This window comes from Anser anser (assembly GCF_964211835.1).
Source record: "Anser anser genome assembly, chromosome: 2".
Lineage (NCBI taxonomy): Eukaryota > Metazoa > Chordata > Aves > Anseriformes > Anatidae > Anser > Anser anser.
The window spans coordinates 16,777,062-16,794,590 of NC_139721.1; the positions used below are offsets into that span (position 1 = coordinate 16,777,062).

General features: G+C 34.5%; 1 protein-coding gene across 5 annotated transcripts in view; it reads left to right on the forward strand.

Annotated features, from left to right (window-relative positions):
• The window catches only part of CSMD3 (CUB and Sushi multiple domains 3), a 1,012,063-nt gene that overhangs the window by 555,340 nt on the left and 439,194 nt on the right, over positions 1–17,529 (forward strand). For 3 of the 5 annotated variants that reach the window (XM_083827432.1, XM_083827428.1, XM_083827429.1), the window contains one exon: positions 12,753–13,049. The exons of the other annotated variants lie outside the window; for them this stretch is intronic. In XM_083827432.1, coding sequence (XP_083683558.1) covers positions 12,753–13,049 — 297 coding nt within the window. The remainder of the gene's footprint in view (positions 1–12,752; positions 13,050–17,529) is intronic. 5 annotated transcript variants of the gene reach the window in all.

Consider the following 17,529-nt stretch of genomic DNA (forward strand, 5'->3'; position numbering starts at 1 on the left):
TTAATCTCTTCTTAGCAGTTTGGCCAGAAAGTTGGCAAAGATACTGTTGCCATGCTTTGTGAGGGGCACCTTCATTGTCTCAAGTAACAGCAAACTATCATCACTATATCTAGGCAGAGGTTTATTTTAACAAGCAGCACATGAGACACTTGTACCACAGTTTGCTAAATCATCATGACATCGATCGTCTTTGTGTGACTGGGATCTCACAGTTACAGTAACATAATCTTCCTGTTGCACTTCTGAGGAATTCAAAGACCTTAGCTTGTGCTGATTCTTTGTAACTTTCCTAGCATAGCAAACACTGAAAAATAATCTTAACTTGCAAATAAAATGGTGGGCTCTGTTGATCATTACTATTTTCAGTAATATCAGCAAGCTCTTCTATTCTAAGATAGTCTAAGTGCACCACACAATTATAAGGTTAGAGTGCCTGAAAATGCTAGCTAAATGTTCGAAAGGAATAGAGGACAAAACAGAAAATACACCACTGTATAAATCAACCTGTACTTTGACTCCTGTTGGTGCTCTGGTCTATGCATTCCAGAAAAAAATTCAGATTTGAGGAAAGTTCAGAGAAAGATAACAAAGGTCATCTACCACATGGATTAGACTTTGATTGAAAAGTGACTGACTAGTATGGGACCCTATAGCCTGGAAAATAAATAGAGCTGTGCAAGGAAGATACTCAGATTGGAAAGTGATGAATCATAATAATAGTATTTCTTGTATTGCCTGTTTATTTCCTCCTGTAAGAACTGTGTAGTGTTAGTTGAATTTAGTAATAGAGAGGATTAAAACAATATAATTAAAACTAAAACAAAAGGAGGTGGTTCTTAATACCCATAGTTAGGTTATGAAAATCCTTTCAATGGAATGGAATGGATTGTAAAATTTAACCTGGGTTTGAAGATAAGTTAGACAAATTAATGAAAGATAAATCTATTGAGGGTTATTGCACAGGTATTGAACTATACTTGGCCTAGTAACTCATTACAGATTGTTGGAGGCAAGGTGCTTGCTTTGTTTCTATATTTTTCTTGGATATACACTTTTGATCAAGCTTTGACATAAGATAATCTTAGATGAACGCTTGGTCTTAACCAATGCATTCCAAGAAAACAGATTCAAAGGAAGCAACAAAGACAAGCTGTACAATTTATTATTTTACATATCACAGGACAAAAAAAAAAAATGCTTTTGATAACCATCCGCTTTTCACTTTTTTTTTTTTTTTTAAATAAAAATTCAGAAACAAAACCAAACATTTATGTTAAAGAAACAACATTTAAACCTATGATGTCTGGTTAAAAAGAGTATCAGTTAAAAGTTGCCATGGAAAATTGGATTCAGTAAGTACTTAAAAAGGGACTAAAATCACAGAACAAATGCTTGCCTAACTTCTTACTCTTGTTTCTTTATTCAGTGAGGTAGAAATGGAAAATTTCTCCCAGTACCCTTACATTTTAATCCCTTGATTATAAAATTAGGCTGAGTAATTTTTTGCCTTTGTTTCATCCAATGAATATTTAAATTCTCAGTATCAAGGGGAATAACTTACGAGAAATTGAAAGAGATTTATACTTTTCTGATAGTTTAGAAATTCAGCTGGAATGTGAGAAATGTATATCCTGATCTCCTCAAAAAGGAAGAAACTTAAACTGTACTTTCTATATCCGAGTAATACAAACAAACAAACAAAAAAAAACAACAAACAGGTACCTTGTAAAAAGAGTTATCTTCAATGCAGTCTAGTGCCTTAGACTTAGGCACTTGGGTCTGGCAGATACTGTTCTTCATACTGTCTTTTTAATAACAGGAATCATAGCAGAAATCGAAGTAAGCTATAGAATAGTAGAAATGGAAATATTGGAACAAACAAAAGGGAGATATCTAGTATGACCAGAACAGAATTAAAGAGTTAGGAAACTGTGTATATTATTTAAAACTGAATTATATTAGCTTAAAGCAGTATTGACTTTTCAAATGTGCCAGTATGGAAGAGAAGAGTAGTAATAGCTGATTTTTATGTAACATTTTCTATACGTATTTCTAAATAATTTCACTATGGAAATAGTTATTCTGTCTGTTCTGGATGACAAAACTGAAGCACATGCTAATGAAGTGACTTGCTGAGAGTTGCCTGGAAAGTTCGTAGAAGAGTAAGGCACCTGAGTCTTTTGAGCCTCAATCCAGGGCACCTGAAAACTAGGTAACGCTAACACTTTTCACAAAGCTGACAATTTCTTAGGTAGTAATGTTTTCTTTTTGCTTACAGTTCATCTTGATGCCCCCTGATCTGTACAAATACATTGCGAAGAAGATCTTGAAGGACATATGTTCAAATCAAATAAAGCTTACACAAAAGCAAATAGGAACAGGCACTTTCACCTGGCACTCCCCTTCCTTCTCTCACTTAATAGTAAACTTGGGATTAAAGTCAAAACCTTTTAATTCCTAATATATACATGTGTTAGTGTAACAAATAAGCATAGAGTGTATGTAGGTTTATAACTGGAGATACAAGAAGTAAGAATTTCTTTTCATTTGTATGCAGCCTGGTGCTGCATAGTTGTTTTTTTCAGAAAAGAGAGATAAAAACCACAGGTTTAAATCATATTTTGCTCTGGAAAGTTCAAAAACCTCTATGGCTTAAGTAAATCAACAGTCAAAACAAATTTGTAATTGCAGTCTTGAAGGAAATTTCAGTTTTAGGAAATTGACTTGTGGCTGGTTTTCTGAACCCGTCTGAACACACTGTTTTGAAACTTACGGAAAACCAGTCAGTATTATTTACGCTAATAATCATACATCTTCCCAATGACCTCAATGGAAATTTATGAATATTAACCAACCTGGAAGAAATTCACCATTTTACCTCTTGTGGAGGCTAACATAATGTCTTTTTTGAGGGTTTACTTGATATTCAAGTATCCCACAGGCACATAAGCTTTTTGTACAGAGGAAAAATACTCCTTTTTTTTGCACTCATTTTGTATTTGAATGAATGTTTATTGTTTTTTATTATTATTACTATTTTTTAATTTTCTGGTTGAACAAATTTAATATTTAATACTTGCTGGAAATTCTCATTTACTTCTCATACAGTAACTTTTTCTTACACATAAAAGAACTTACTGTGGGAACTCTGTGGAATCTTTCAGAAATTCTTGCCTCAGCCAACATGATCACAGTGCCATTTAATTTATGTGAAGTAAATAGCTAGCAATGATGGTAAAACTGTTAGCAGTTCTATTAACAGCCAAATTCTAGGTATATATAACCATAACCTAATGAAAGAAAGAGAAACATAATATGCTATAAGCATGTAGAACTTCAGAATAAAGAATGACCATTTCAATACAAGACCAAAATCATAGAACCATAGAATCAAGACCCATCCAAAAGGTTTCAGTTGTCTTTCATAATTACATTTCTGAGAAGGGTAAGGTTTTTAATTTTCAAACCCCACTTGGATGTGATCCTGTGTAATGTGCTCTAGGTGACCCTGCTTGAGCAGGGGGGTTGGACTAGATGATCTCTGGAGGTCCCAGAGATCAACTGGAGGTCCAGCCTCAACCGTTCTGTGATTATGTGATTCCGTGTAATTGAATTTTTGTCCCTCAAAACCACACAAAAAGGCTTTCTGATGGTCAGAAATGCACACATAATTCCAGGAAAGGCATGCTTAAAACAAATTAATTACCATCAGTGTAAGTTTACATAAATTACTTTTGAAATGACAACACTATGTGAGATAGATTGTGCAGAGGAAGATATGAAACTGCTGATATTAATCCAAGTAGTATTTAAGCAATAGTTATTGAAAATTGTTTTTTACTAAGGACTTTAAATTCTAAGAAATGGTATATACTGCAGAGAATTCCCTGTGAAGAAAACAATGAAATCCTTTGCAGGGAAATGCAAACAAACAAACAGAAAACAGATAATCCATTCTTAAAATCTATTATATTTAGGATTTTATCATTCCCCAAGTGTATTAAGACTGGAATATTGCTCATTTAACAGTTATAAAAATAATTTAATGGAAATAAATAAAAATACAAACAGAAGTTTGCAACACTAGTTGAGACACTAGTTTCCACAGTTTAGTCTCCTGATTCTGCAGTCTGTCTTTTGTGCTTTTTTTCCAAGTAACCTAGCATAATATTAATCCTCATTTCTGTCTTGTTCCTTTTTATCATCTGCAACCTGAATACTACTTCCATTTACCACTACTTCTCTCTTTATCTTCATGGTCTGATGATACGTATGAGCCTTCTAAAGTAGTTAGCTCTTTTTTACAGATGTAAAGAAATTGCTGGAAGCAGGCTCCCATGGAACAGAAAGCCACAAAGTCATGTTTGGTTATTGACTCTAGAAAATTGGAAAAATCTGTGAAAAATATTGGATTTCCATATTTGGATGGAGGAATAGATTTTGTGATTGAGTCTAGGAATCTGTATGTCCTTGATTTGGACAAAGGAGATATTTTATATAATCTGAGGAAGCTGAACAGCTTGAAAGGGTATTTTATTATCTCAACATGTATAAGAAATATTGATAATTTCGTAGAAATCTTTTTGTTTGTTTTTGAGAATATTCCTTAGAATGATTCATACCCATTATTTGTTTGTTTACTCAGGATACATCTCTCAGATAGGGAGTTTTTTTTTTTTCCAGTGTCAGCTTTGACTTTTTCTGGAAAATAAATTGTTGTGCTGACCTATAAAATTATATCCAAGAATTTGATTGTTGAAGTAGGTAGTTAGACTTGAGGGTAGGATATTTTTCTAAGAAAAAGAAAAAGTGGAAAGAATGTGTAGCGTGCATATTATTCTAAACTTCTAGTTCAGATATGTGTTTCTTTAAATACGTGATTCCATTTTAGAAAATACAGCTGTTTAAGACCCTTCTCTGTAACAGAAAAATGTTTTGTTTTAAAAACCAAACCAAAACGGTTATGTTGGTGCATACGTGTATAAAGAGGATGATGAACCATATTCATCTCATTGGTGCCAAGTAAAAGTATAAATGATAATGGGCACAAACTGAAATTCAGGAAATGCCATTTAAACAGAATAAACATTTTTACTGCAAAGGTGATTAAAAACTGGAACAAATTGCTCAGAAAAGCTGTAAAGTCTCTATCCCTGAATATATCCAAAACATGACACTATCATGAGCAACATGCTCTAGTTGACCCAGCTTTAGGAAGGTCAGTGGGCTAGACAATCTCCAGAGGTGCCTTCCAACCCCAAACCATTCTTCAAAAATCTGCTGTTACCAGATATTCTGAGTAACCACTCTCCTCAAAACTCCTTAAGTACTATCAGCTGAGAAATATAAGAAGTATTCAGAACCGTCTGACATCTCTGAAAATCAAATTGGGGTACTTTTAGACAGGGCACTCTACAGTAGAAAGAATACATTTGAAAACTGTAAGATGTTAGCATTTAGCTTTAGATATCTCCAAATTGTTGGCTAATGGATCACTGGGGACATCTCCCCAGGGAAGCTTTTCCTGAGGCAAAGTTCATGTTTTGTACTGGATGCCCATTTAATTGCTGAAAAGTTTGCTTATTGCCCACCTGATGCTGAGAGCACATAATGTTTTGTAGGAATAGCTTTCTCTCTTTAAGTGGATTTTGGATCAGTATGTGCACTGAAAGAACTTTCCTTTCTAGAGACTTGTTTTTGTCACACTTGACCTTTCTTGAAAAGTATTACTAAAAATATTCCTTGTTTATTCAGTGTATCCTGACCTTTTAATGAAACAACAACAAAAATCATAGAATCATGGAATCATTTAGGTTGAAAAGACCAGATGGTACAGTTTCATTTATAAGTAGTTAATCTTTATATTACTTTATAAGCAACATTTACTCTGTTTAGAGAAGAACCTCGTTTATTTATTCTGAGTGAGAAATAAGAGAGAATTACTTACCTCTTATTAAATGTAATGCTTTTAGTTGTATGTAGGCATTATATTTTTCACAGTGATTAAGAGACAGTTACTGTCAGGATGCAGCTGTTGGCTCCCTGAGGGCTGGTGAGCTGTGGACCACAGGGGATCTGCATGCACACCAGCAGGGCAGGATGCATCCCACCACCCCGGCCAGGAGCAGGGCAGCCAGAGCACTGGGGACAGCCCCAGCCCTGAGCATCTGGCATCTCCCCGAGGATGGGTTTAGAAACAAACTGAGACTGGGACATGGGTTCATGGGTCTGGCTGGGTCTGTGCTCATGGCTGCGCAAGGTAGTGCTGCAGAGAGCTGGAGACTGGCCCTGCTGTGGTGTCACCGGGGCAGGGGCTGACAGCCCCAGGGGCTGGAAAGGGGTCCTGGGCCATGGGCAGGGATGGGGGAGACCTATGGGATGTAGGGCAGAGCTGTTTATGCCCATCAGGGCCCTCAGAGTCCTGATAATCATTTATTATATACCTCAGTGGTATAAGATATGACTACATTGCATAGAAATGTAATTCCATTACATAGAAATGCCATTACATTGAAGAGTAATTTACTACTGATATGTAAAAATTCATATCTAAAGTTAGTTGGATTGTAATGCACTCATACTATATAATGTTACACACAGTGGCCAAAGGGAACACAATTTATATGGAGTTAAAAATCTATTGTTACTTCAACTGATGTTTTTACGGTCTGATAGTCTAAATTTGCCCATTTACTTGGTCTTTTTCAAGCATATACTATAGTTTTTTGTGAACTACTTTATGAATAATCTACCAATTTTCATTTATTCTTCCACTGCTGAAGTTAATAACTTGCAAATTTAGAGGACAGATGTTAACAGGCCATACTTTACCTGGAATCCAAGTGGAGTACTGCAAGTAACAAGTGGAGTACTGCAAGGGTATGTCCTGGTACAAGTTCTGTTCAATGTGTTTACCAATGATCTAAAATCAGTGACAGTGCAATCTCATCAGATTTGCACATGATGCCAAAATGTCAGTCAACAGTCAATATAGTCACAGACAGAGTTGCCATCCAGAGAGATATAGACAAGCTAGAGGAATGGGCCAACAGGAACTTTATGAAACTTAACAAAGACAAATGCAAAGTGTTGCACCCAGGAAGACAGAAACCCTGGCATAGGAATGGCAGGTAACAAGCACCTCTGCTGAAATGGCACTGTGGGCCCTGGCAGACAGCAATCAGAGTGTAAGCCTGCAGTGTGCCCTGGCAGCAATATCCTGGACTATATTAACAGGAATATGTGATCAAAGGAAAGAATTATTGTCCTTTACTCAATACTCATGTGATCACAGCTGGAATAATGCATCCAGTTTTGGACCCCAACACAGGAAAGACAAGTTCTTTGCTAGAGCAAGTTCAGTGGAGTGCCACTGAGGCAGCTGGAGGCTGGAACACTTGCTCTGTGAAGAGAGGCTGATGGAGCTAGATTTGTTCATCCTGGAGAAGCCAGGAAAGCTAACAGCTTCCTGGTGTCTGCAGGAGGATTATTGAAAAGTCAAAGCCAAGCTTTTCACGATGGAGTAGGGTTTGAGAATGAGAGAAAAATGGAAGAGTTGGAAACAAGATCTTCAGGCCATATATAAAGCTAAACTTGCTGTGAATCCTGCTTTTGAACAAGTTGACTCAGGGCAATTGGGCAGTCTCCATCCTGTGAGGTTTTCTCAAGATTTGACCATATAAGATCCTGAATGACTTGGTCTGACCTCAGGGCTGACACTGCTTTATGCAGAAGCATGGCCAAGAGGCTTCCTGCAGTACATTTTGCCCTGAGTTATTCTATGCTCCTATGGATAACATTTGTTTTAATCCATGCATGATACAGAACAAATTCACTTTATAGAATATTAACCTTTTTGGATTTTTTTTGACTCCTAATCAGCATGGTGTTATTAACTAGTGGACAAATAAGTAGTATTAAAACACTAGTTTAGTGCTAGTATTTGTTTATCAGTTTTCTCTGAAGAAAGAGCAAATTCTTTAAAATTCTTTAAAAAAATCTTTAACACATTTTTTTGAATGCTTCTTGATGAATCATACTTATTTGGTTGCATTTCAAATGTTTAGTGGTGGGCTTTCAAGTTATATTGTACAGGCTGAAAACATGCCTTTAGTCTATGGAATAATAACAGTTGGCTTGTAATAATAGAAGTTATGGTAATATAATCTGTATTAAAGCTTTATTTTAAACTGGCATTGTGATGAGAATAGTTTAAGTCCAGTTGGTGGTTGGTATCTGAAAGCATGGTAATATTGTAATTTCACACTGTCAATTTAATTTAGAGAATTAATTCATTTTCCTTAAAATCCTATCTTTTTGAATCCTGCTAAAGCATGTTTCTTAATCATATTTTGTAAGAAAGAATGATAATTAAATATTGGCAGATAATTATGTTAATTTTATTTTAAAAAGTGAGTCTTAAATCATGTGCTAATGTATATTGACTAATCGCTGGTAGTTCTTGCTTATGCTAACCCCTCTAGGAGAAAAAAACAGTTCTGGTTTAATAGGAGATAACAGCTACAGGTGAAATCTACAGCTTAATCTGGGATTGAACACAATATTGTGAGTGGTGCAGCTGATACAACAGAAAGAAGAGAGGCTATGCAAAGGGATCTGGACAAGCTTGAAAAGTGGACCCATGTGAACCTAAAAGTTCAACAAGTCCAAGTTCAAAGTGCTGCGCCTGGGTTGGGGCAGTCCCAGACATGAGCACAGACTGGGAGAAGAACTCATTGAGAGCAGCCGTGCAGAGAAGGACCTGGGGGTTCTGGTGGACAAAGAGCTCAACAAGAGCCAGCAGCCTAGAAGGCTTGCAGCCTAGAAGGCCAACTGCATCCTGGGCTGCATCACCGGAGGGGTGGCCAGCCTGTCAAGGGAGGGATTGTCCCCCTCTGCTCTGCTCTGTGCTTGTGAGACCCTGCTTTGAGTGCTGTATTCAGGTCTGGGGCCCCCAGCATGAGAAGGATATTGGCCTGTTACAGTGAGTCCAAGAGAAGACCACAAAGTTGATCAGAGGGCTGGAGCACCTCTTCTATGAAGAGAGGCTGAGGGAGCTGGGGATGTTAAGTCTGGAGAAAAAAAAGTTCTGGAGAGACATCCTTGCAGCTTTTCATTACTTAAAAGAGGCTTATAAAAAGATGGAGAGTAACTTTTTACTTAGACAGAGAGTGATAAGATAAGGAAAGATAGCTTTAAACTGAAGGAGGGTAGGTTTAGCTTAGATGTTAGTAGGAAATCCTTCACTCAGAGGGAGGTGAGGCACAGGAACATATTTCCCAGAGAAGCTGTGAATGCCTCATCCCTGGAGGTGTTCAGGACCAGGTTGGATGAGGCCCTGGGCAACCTGAATCTAGTGGGTGGCATTCATGCCCATGGCAGGGGGTTGGAATTAGATGATCTTTAAGGTCACTTTCAACTCAAGCCGTTCTATGATTCTATGATTGTAATAAGCCTAGAACTCAAGCTTTTATAATGAGCATAAAACTCAGGTCATCTTGTTTGAGATTAACTTATTTTGGTTAAGAAAATAAATTGTTTCTAAAATATAGAAATTTGAATTAAGATCTACCTCAAGAATTGCATTTGTCTGATCCTTCTTTCCAACACATGAACTTTCCCTGTGGTAAATATCACTACCTTTTTTCAGGCCTACAGTTTCTAAACATGGCTAAATTCTAATTCATTACTGACACATTCTTTACAACTTAAAATGAGTAAATTTTAAATATATGTACTAATTAAAAAGGAATGATACATTCCTCTAGCATTCCCACATTTTAAGGTGAGCTTTCCCAAGTTGTAGTATTGTAAAAGGGAAGAAAAAAATATTTTCAATAGAAGCATTTTCATTGTATTAGCTATTATTTTCTGCCTTACTTTTTTTTTTTTTTTGCTGGTGAATGCTTCTGCAGAGTGGGCAAAGATATTCATACTCTCCCTAGATTATTTTATTCCCTCAGTGATTTCTTGCATAAAGTCAGACCATGAGATTAATTTAAATCAGAATTTCCACCGGGATTTTATCTGTGGTAAATTTCCTTTGCTATCATATGTTTACAAGAGGAACCCTGTATATAGTTATAGCATATTGCATATGCAAATTGTGTGCATCTAGCACAGATTCATAATCTATTTCTGGAGCTTTGTCTGAGGGAAATGTCAAAGGCACTTGCCTCTCTTCTTTACTAGAAATGATTCTGGAATCAAGAGCAACCTCCACCCCTATATAAATAGAAAGTCTTATGGGTCTTCCATATGTTTCCATTATCCAAAGTTTTAGCACTTACAACACTTTTGAGTAGTGGTTCATTCAGACTAGTTTTCTGAACTAAGTTGCCCTGTGCTTTATCAGCTTGATCTCCTTCCACTTGCCTAACAAGAATAACAAGTTAGGCGTCTGCTTGAAAGTTGCTTCTGTAGCACAGTGGTACAGTACTTTTCAATGTATGCAGTTTGAAGCTTTAAGTAAAGAGTATTTTTCTTGCTTTTTTTTTATTATTATTATTTTTATTTTTAAATGGACTTTCTCTTAATTTGTTATCATTTTCCACTAAAGTGCTGTGCGTCTTTAAAACACTAGGACATAACATTCCATTTGACTGAGATTCTGAATATAATTTTGTTTTGAGCTTGATATTGAGAGCTGACTACTGATTATTTTTGTACATTTTCTTGCATGATAAAGATACATCCACATATATTTTACTTTAAAAGTAGTGGGAATGTGACATGCAGTAAGTTTTCTTTCTTTGTTTTAAGCAGCATTATCCTGTTCCAAAATATCTCTTGGTCATGCACTTGTATTTTCTATGTTTTAGTCTTGATAGCAATCTATAAAAATTCATTGTAACCTGAATCATAACTAGTCTAGTGTTGTAATGTTATTCATTGTCGTGAATTTTTTTCTTCTTTTATTCCAAAATAAAAAAAAAATAAAACATGCCTAGGTCCATTTTAGTTACAGTGCTGCCATCATAGGACAGTAAGGAGTTTGTTTGTTTAGTTGTTTTGTTGTTATTAGTTTGTTTTGTTATTATTGTTTGTTTTTTTACCCTCTACTAGAAGACTCATGATTCTGTTTCCCACACATAAACCTGGAGTTTTATCTGGTGCTTTTAAGGTTGTTTAGTTGTGCAGGGAGAACTCCCACCGTATGATTTAGAACTGCTGTACTGAGAAACAGGTATTAAGATATTATGTGTAAGATAGTAAAAACAATTTATTCCATGCATACAGAAGCTCTGTTTGTTATCTTATAATACTTAGATACTCTGTTATATTTGAATAACAAAATAAAACATTTCCCACCTAAAATTTCTGCATAAACAAAACCAAAAACAACACAGACTTTATTATCAAGACTGAGTATTTTTAACGCTTAAGATTTGTTTCATTTGCTTATACAGTATATTTGATAATTTTGTAAACAGTTTTGATATAGCACGCGCATGAAAGGTGCTATATACTGCCCAGTTCCACTGTAAATTCTATTTCCATTTTCTAGTGTTTCTTCTAACAGTGCAAATACTGTTTTGATTTAATCCTGTCATCGTGCGCTACACTTTGAAGTCTCAAAATGTGTGTGAGAGGACAGCTCAGGAGTAAATATAGAAGCATGGAATGTTTGAATGAGTTTTGAAGAGTTCCTTATTCAGTATTATGTATTAAATATACTAATAGAGCATAGTATATTTCATGCTACATCAACTTTGTTAATGTTTTTTTATTAGTAGTAGTATGAATTTTATTATGCATTGCCCAGTTATTTGTCTGTTCCAGTCAAGATGGAGTTGCTACTGCGTTAGATGTTCTAAATATTCAAAGGTGGGAGAGTTGACCTCCAAACATTTGCAAACAACTCTGGGGGATAGAGAAAGATGAAAAAGTTAATAAAATATTTTTTAAAAATGAATCCCCATTGGTTTATGTATTTTTAGCTACTACACAACTTAGAAGTGTTAAACAAATGTTTTCCTAAGCAGTGCATAGACAAATTTTTAATGAATCAAACTTTTTTTTTTTTTCTTAGTTAAATAATCTGGTGGTTTGTTGTTGTTGTTGCTTTTTTTTTTTTTTTTCCAGAAATCTGAGAGTAAAAAGAAAATTACAGATGCAGCCTTTGTCCAATATCAAATATAGATAATTATGCTTAGATGTTGTTTTGTTTAAATGTGTACCTTTTACTTTCCATCTGCCCTTGGCCTTGTAACAACTGTAAATGCTTTAATGAGCTTTTAGAACCCTGTCAAGATCTGATGAAAGAATTGGGTATGTGAACATATTTGACAGCCTTATTAGCAGTTGAACTACCAAAGCTTCACCTACTACCTAGGTTACCACATAATGCTATTGTATCACTTCTCAAGAAGGTGGTTATCACTTTTCTACTCATCGGGTACCCTTTATTTTACAGCTTTATTTTCTGCTCCAGCCACGGTATTTTTTTGGCTGAATTTCTAGGTGTAGAAATTATGTGCTCTCATTCTGACTGGTACAAAAGTTAATACTACAAACGTTTGCAGCACATTTAAAACTAAATGTATAAAATCACTATAATTACAAAAATGTTCACTACCATTAAAAAATGTTCTGATTACTTCCAAAACTTAAATAAACCATATTGACCTTCTTCTTTTCATGTCAGTTGTCTTTACTGTGTTAAACAGAGGGAAATTTAATCTCTTAGGTTTAACAGGAAAACACAATTCAAAAGAAAAAGTTAGCATCCAGTGCTACTGTGTGTCCCACAGGTTCTTCCACTTTGATCAAAACTGCCTCCACTGGTGAGTTAGAGGAGCCTATTGCGGTCACTACTGGTGCTATTACTGTTGCTAGCACATCTGCAGATGTTACTGTATCCACCATTAGACAACCTTCTGAAGAGCAACAAGTGCAAGCCATGAATATAAGAAAATCAATTCTGGAATCGGCCTCTTCCAAGGAAGAACTCTCCCTTCATCAAGCAGACATACAAAGCACAAGAAGACGACCAAGAAAAGCTGAGCAGATAGAAAGAACTAAAGAACTTGCAGTTGTTACTCATAGAGGTATTGGATATTATTTTACTTGTGACCATGTAGTTATGGAAAAAATATTCTGTATAAATCAAAAATGAAAGGTCAGGTATATATTCCAGAAGTGTGATTAAACCGTATGGGAAAGGAATTAAATTTACTAAAAAGTGAGTTCTAATGGGGCAGACAGATGAAAAAATTTAATTAATATTGTCATTGTAATTTAAATTAATTTGAATTATAGGAAAAAAAAAAGGAGGGGGGAAGAGCAAGGAATTTTCACTTTATAATTTATATCATGTTTTGTTGTCAAGGCTAGTGTGAGATATAAGTTGAGATAAAAACATTATTCTGTGCTACATATATGTTTAGAAATCAGCAATTAAACAACAAAACTGTACTTTATAAATAGTTGTTTTGTTCTAAACTAACCAGTGGTGCAGATGTATCCATCTCCCTTCTGATAAAATCTTCAGCAAAGGTTTGGCTTTTCTAAAAGTGTGTATATTTTTATTCTATCGAGCATGAAATAAGTGAATGAAGCACAGTGAATGAAAAGTTTAGAACACTAAGGAATTCAGTGGAGAGTATTAAGTTATTATTAAAGCTAAAGTTTTGATATATTCCTATATTCAGATGATTTAATCCACATACAAAAGTACTAATAATGAACACTTGGAGCCTTAACAAAGCAAGATTTATTTCGCTAAAAAGTAAAAGGCAATATGCAAATTACGTCTGAGTAACAGCAGTTCTTGAATGTCTTAATTTAACCAGCAGAGACATTCAGAAACAAATTGGATTGTCATATGTTGTTGTTTTTTTTTTTCCATATACAGATGTTGCAGGTTAATGTTATTGAATAATATTTATTACATATTATTATTTATTATTTTGTTGTAGTCCATTGTTGCATGTAAAGCTATTGTACCTGAAGAACTTACAAACACAAAAATATTGAAAAGCAAGAGCTTTTATAGCACAAGCAATTTGTAGATGTCTCTTTATATGGTTGATATTTTGTAAAGACAACTTTAGACTGGAATCTGTTATCCTACTGGATCAGATTGTCACCTTGCATAAATGACTGTAGCTTCATTTACTAAGACCTATTGACAGAGCTGCAGTTCCACAGAATTTTAAAACATTATGTAAATTAAGTAGGTTATAAAAAACAAGAACTGTATTTGATTTGGTTTGCATGTGAAACAAATCATTAAATAGCTTTGTCTTTTAATTGTTTTAATTTCTATCAATACTTTTTTTTTTTTGTGGTTATCAGTTGGTATAAATTAAGAGTTTGGTTTCTACATGTTGAATGGCTAGGCATTCTGTTTAGAATATCTTTGGTCAGGTTTAAAAAGTAGGCTTATTTTCAGTTATGAAGGAGTATCTGAAGGTCTGTAATAATCTCTTCTAATTTACGGATATGAGAGAATAGTAATTTGGCAGTTAAGTTTGGCAGTAACTGTGATATACATACAGTTTCTTCTATCACGTGTTTGTAGTCATTGCACTACAATGTCCTCTCCACTGTTGTTTCACTGTCCTTTTCTCCTCTGACCTGTCCTTTAATCCAGCACATATATAAGGCTCTTCTGAATTACATTGCCATATTAAAGTGCAAAACTTTACACTGTGGGTGGTCGCAGGGGGGGACGGACAACAAGATTTTGCTAAACTAATGTAACGGGTTTTTTTTTGTTTGTTTTTGTTTTCGTTTTTCCATATATTAAACTGCAGCACATGCACAGATGAGATCAATACTGTATACACTCTCCTAGAGAACAAAGTCCATACCTAGCTATGTCTGCAGTTTATTCCCTCATGGCGTGTTTATAGTCTTGATTTTGTTAGCATTTGCTAGACATTTTCTAAACATAATTTTATTGTATTATACCCACATCACAGTATACATCTGATAGTAGAGTGGATATTCATATACTGAGAAAAAAATGGTTTCACTTGGTAATCATCAATTTTTGATAGTACGCTTACAGTAGCCATGAAAACGTATCAGATTGACTAAATAAGTAACCTGTTATGGTCCACTATACAAAATTTCTCATTACACAGACATGTTTTGAAGGAATGGTTGTAATGTGTGACTACAGTTTATTCACAGGAAGTAATTTCCATGATGGGGAGATATTCCACAGGTGTTTCTATAGAGTTTCATGTGAGTTTCTACTGAAACATTTTAGCTTCTCTTTGACAATGAAAACATTATGAAAATCTCCAACCAATTTTCTTGCCCTGCATATATAAATTTCCTATGGAACTATTTGTTAGACCTGCTTAGGAAGTTTATGTAAATTCCTTTTCTAATTCTTTCTCTACTTAACAGATATTAAAATTTAGTTTTTTTTTTTTTTCTGGAAATCTATTTTTTCCTGTGTTTTTGAACATAACTCAAAAATTTTGCTTCCAAACCTACGCAAGGTAATTTATGCTTAAAAAGATAAACATTTAATATGCTAAATACAATTTACTAAAACTTACCATTTTAAACATGCACATATATGATTTATTAAAAATTTACTGTACGTGCAGTTTTTCCCATAGACTGTTTTGAGAATGTTGCTAGTTAGATCAAAACAGTGCTATGATTTATTATACATTGTCATTGATGCAAAATATTAACTATAGAATGAATCCTAATGCTGGATTCTGTAGTATTGTTCTGTGAATAAGTTCTTCCAGAAACGGTAAACAACATTATTTTTATTATTAAACTGACTTTTTTTTGTGTTGTTTTTATGAAAGGGAGATCTAGAGGTCTCTATCTGTCTAAAGTTAATCTACTAGATGAAAATTATTCTACCACCCTTGCTGCCTGAACTTCAAAAATAATTGTAGTTTGTGTCAAAGGATGGTTGAAGAATTTCTTCTCTGTGATTGTAAGCTGGAAATGACAGAAGAAGAGAGATTTTTTATTATGACTATTTAAAAGACAAAAAAGGAAACCCAGTAGCTTTCTCTGAAATATTTCCATAAGTAATAGGGCAGTGCAAATATAAATGATAAGGTGGCAGTGAGATCTCATGAGGAATATTAGACATGATTACAGTTCCTTCATCGAAAAAGAATTCAGACTGAATCAGATAAATAAAAGTACTAGACTGGTATTATATTGTTCTGAGCATCCCACCTTACAAAATAAAATGTAAGTTGGAATGAAGGGATAAGTGTTTCAGGAAGGGAATGCCAATATGTAGGGAACATAAAGACAAATAAGTATATAAGATATAAATAGATGCATTAGGGAGAAGTGTGAGAACAATTCTTATTGGAGTGATGAACCCTTCTGGAAGGAGGAGGGACTAGATGAAGGGTGAAAATCTTGCTTTCAAGACACAGGTTGATTAGCCAATGAAGAATATATTTAGATGCTACAGCTACAAGAGAAACATAGCATCTTTTGGATCTTAAGTTCTCATGGAACCAAGAATTCAAGCTCAGGAAAGTGTATTGCTTCCTCTATTTCAAAATGGGGTGGGAGGAAGCTCATAGGTTTATTACATCACAGTTTCTTGTACGATCTGTCTTATTTAGGTGTGAAGTCAGGAAGGAAATTAAATGTGATTTTTACCCTGTTTATTTTCTGTTGAAGTATTTTAGTACTGTAAGCTTGGTCATAACTACATTAATAGAGGATAATCTGATATATTGTTCTTTTATATAATCTGTGTCTCATTAAACTAAGAATTCAGTTCAGTAATGTAGTCGGTGCTACTGAATCGTTTTAGAATTCATATTAGGTTGATCTTCTCTTTCTTAGCACTGTAGAATTTTTTTTCCAGTGTATGCAAACATAATGAACAATATTTTAGAACTTTTCTTAGTGAGTGCTTTCATAGCATGTTTGGACTGTCTAAAGATACACACTCATTTTAAATACAGAAGTACACATTCATCTTCATTAAATACCTCTGAGAATAACTGAAATTTTAACCATATTATGAATGAAAACTGAGCATGAATAGTTGCTCAGTTTTGGGATTAACATTTTTTGTTTTGATTATTTAGTTAGCTTTTTGTTTTCAAAGTCTATTTTACTCATTTTACTGATGTCTCCTTTCTGTTTTATTTCCCTACCTTTTCAGCTTTTTTTTTTTTTTTTAACCAAGGCTTTCTCATTTCTATCCTTTCCCCTTTCTTCTTTTAGAACTCTTAACTATCACACCTTGCCTTAAGCTTTTTGATATCTGACTTTGTAGTATCATAGTAATAACCAGGAAGAAATGATTCAGCGAGGGGAAAACAAAAAAAAAATAAAAAAACACACCTTTGCTGCTGGATGTTCCCCATTAATCCTGGATTTCTTTTTGTGCTGTGTTGCAGGAGAGTGTCTGAAGGTAGGAGACAAGATTAGTTTAAAACTTGTTCTAAAGTAAAAGAGAATCATAAAAGTGAGAACACAAAATGTAAGAGAAAATGAAAGAGGAATTAAATTGGGTGCTAATGAAACTCTCTTCAATCAGTTTGTTTTCCAAAGAGGGAGTTATTTGAT